Below are 2909 nucleotides of genomic sequence, written 5' to 3'. Positions count from 1 at the left end.
CCATGGTGTTCCCCCACGTTAAATGCTCTAAGAGCTTCACGTTGTGCAGGTTAGAATCATCAACTTCTATCATGGTGTAAGGAGTCATTTGTAACCTCACCTTACTTCCTTCTCAGACTCTTCCCCCCTCATTCACTCACAATGAGTCTGATCTTAACATTTTTAGTTGAAAAATACAGGTTACTGTTAATAACCTAATGAACATATTCTAAGGTATCTGGCTTTGAAGGCAATGACCCTGATGACTGTAATGATAATTTATACAATTATTTAAGTTTTAAAGCCTATTCATATTTGAACTTAAAAATAGGTTTATGGTATAGGCAGTCTGATGTGGTCATTATCTCCATTTTATAGATAGGTGGCCCGGGTTCCAGAGAGATTAGGTGTTTTTTTTCCAAGATATCAACAAATTAAGTCAAGACTAAAAAGTCCAGGACTCTTCCCTTTGTCCCCCTGGTCTCTCTGGTGGGAGAGGAAATTTAAGGAAACCAAGTTGTGTCAGTTGTGGAAATCAAGACACTCTTTTTGTAAATGAAAGTCTGGATTGCTGGAAGCCACGATGGGGTAGGTACGATGTAAATAAGAGAGGGACCCATGAAAGTGAAGAAAAGCTAAAAAAGAACTGGAGAGGCTGTAGACCAGGGTGGGGGTGGTGGGGATGCCTAGGAAAATCAGTCAACAAACATTTACTGAGAAGTTAATATTACAGTGCTCAATGCTATTTTTCTAGGTTGTGAAATGCTGGTGGGGAATATCTAAAGCATCCAATGGAGCTCTGACTTCATGCATCTTACCCTATAGTTTGACTTAGAATAATAATCCTAAATGTTCTGAATTTTTCTCAATAATATCCCATCCAGTATCTTAGCTGAGCCTTAAAAATCTCTCCTGACTACCTAAGATGTGGCATAATACAACAGGGAAGGGCCTAGGCTCTGGAACTGTACTGCCAGGGTTTAAATCCCAGTTGTGTTACTTTCCAGTTGGGTGGCACTTGGAACTTAATATTCTTGTGCCTCAGTTTCTTTACCTGTATGAAGAGGACAATAACAACACTAGAGTTGTTGTAAGAATTAAAATAAAGTACATATAAAGCACTTAGACAGTGACTGTCATGTGGAAAGCACTCAATAAAGTTAGTTATCATTTAGGCACAAAGAATATCCTGAAACACATTTTATAGATATGAGAATTAAATCCCAGAGAAGTGAGCTGACTTCGTGAAAGCCACAGAAGGTCAATGATGTGTTTAGTCCTTTCCTAATGTTTCCAGTGACGAAATTAAATGCAAAATTGTTTTTTTTCTAATATCTTCCTCATCCAGGGTTTCTCCTTCAACCCAACGACTTCAGTGAAAGTGTGGACGGTATAGTCAGAGATCAGAGGTACTGAAGACAATCCTAGTCCACGGCCTACTGAGTGTCCTCACTCATTTTCAACTAGCTTTAGGAAAGCCCTCTTCACATCCTTGTTCTGGAGGCTGTAGATGATGGGGTTGAGAAAGGCAGAAATGACATTGTAGAACAAGGCCAGCTTCTTGTCATCCTCTGGGGAGGCTTCAGAGCCAGGCCTCATATACATGACCATGCATGGAATACAAAACATGGTGACCACAGTGATATGCAAGGCACATGTTGAGAAGGCCTTGATTTTCCCCTGGGTGGAGCGAATCTTTGGAATAGCCATGAAGATGCGAACATATGAGGCCAGAATGAGGGACAATGGGATTAGGAGCAAGATGAAACCCAATATAAAGTCCACTTGGTCACTGAGGGATGTATCTGCACAGGCCAACTTCAGGACAGCAGGAATTTCACAAAAAAAGTGATTGATCTCATTGGGGCCACAGTAGGGTAGGTTCATTGCAAAGACCGTGTAGACAAGGGCACAGGAGAGACCACAAAGGGCAGAGCTGACTGCCAGGAGTACACACAGGGTCTGGCTCATCTTGAACCTATAGTGGAGTGGGTAGCATATGGCAACATACCTGTCATAGGCCATGGCTGCAAAAATCCAGGTCTCAGTGATACCCAAGGTCAGGAAAACATACATCTGGACCACGCACCCAACATAAGAGATGGTTTTATTCTTGCTTACCAGATGGACCAACATCTGGGGCACTGTAGTAGTGGCATAACTGAGATCCAGTAGAGAGAGGATGCTGAGGAAGAAGTACACGGGGGTGTGGAGGTGTGCATCTACTCTGATCAGGGTAACGATGAGCCCATTGCCCAGGACTGTAAATACGTAAAGGAAGAGGAAGAGGAAGAGAAAGAAAAGGATCCAGTTGGTTCTGGGATTTCTGGAGAAGCCCAGGAGGATAAACTCAGTTACAGAACTGTGATTTCTCCAACCTTGGCTGTGTATGGGCTTCCTTCTGGAGAAAGAAGAGGACATATTCCTGAATACCTTGCAGCCTCAGTGAGAAAATGCCATGTGAGATCCACAGATGCAAGGACCAAAGGAATCTCAAAGCTAAACAAGCAAACCAAGATATCCACCTCCACGCTTGGGAAACATTTATCCAAATTGGCCTAGCATTGCTTTAGGTGCTTAGTAGGGATTCAATAAATGTTTTTGGTCTAACTGTCTTTGGTAAAATTCCAAGGGGCTTGTAGAAGGAATTGTACACAACAGAAGTCTTATTCTGAAGAACACACACATGTACCATAAAACAAAGTAAGGAGGCTAGGGAAATACAAAATGCTTTACAGTAAACCAAAAAGTTCTAGAGTTTTCTGTAGTCCTTCAAGTCATTCTTTCAACTCTCAAGACAAATTGGTGCTGCCAAGAACAGTACAAATGTGAGACAAACAAAACCCTAGCTTCTTCTCTTTGCCTTCTTCCTCCCTGATGTTGTACCTTTGAAGATCCATACACAATAAATTTTCAGGAAAAGGAGTTTC

At 41.8% G+C, this 2909-nt stretch overlaps 1 protein-coding gene across 1 annotated transcript; it reads right to left on the bottom strand.

Moving 5' to 3' along the window:
- Window positions 1–1428: 1428 nt before the first annotated feature.
- LOC105072851 (olfactory receptor 2B6-like) lies at window positions 1429–2400 on the bottom strand. The gene has a single exon (XM_045520369.2). The coding sequence runs from the start codon at window positions 2398–2400 to the stop codon at window positions 1429–1431; it is 972 nt and encodes a 323-aa protein (XP_045376325.2).
- Between the last annotated feature and the right edge of the window lie 509 nt (window positions 2401–2909).

The sequence above is a fragment of the Camelus bactrianus genome, chromosome 13 (assembly GCF_048773025.1).
Source record: "Camelus bactrianus isolate YW-2024 breed Bactrian camel chromosome 13, ASM4877302v1, whole genome shotgun sequence".
Classification (NCBI taxonomy): Eukaryota; Metazoa; Chordata; class Mammalia; order Artiodactyla; family Camelidae; genus Camelus; species Camelus bactrianus.
Note: the sequence above shows the minus strand (reverse complement) of the source record. Positions and strands in the feature narration are given on the sequence as shown.

What these genes read in the sequence shown, in the direction of transcription:
- LOC105072851 (XM_045520369.2), bottom strand. Translation starts at nt 2,400, where the DNA reads ATGTCCTCTTCTTTCTCCAGAAGGAAGCCCATACACAGCCAAGGTTGG.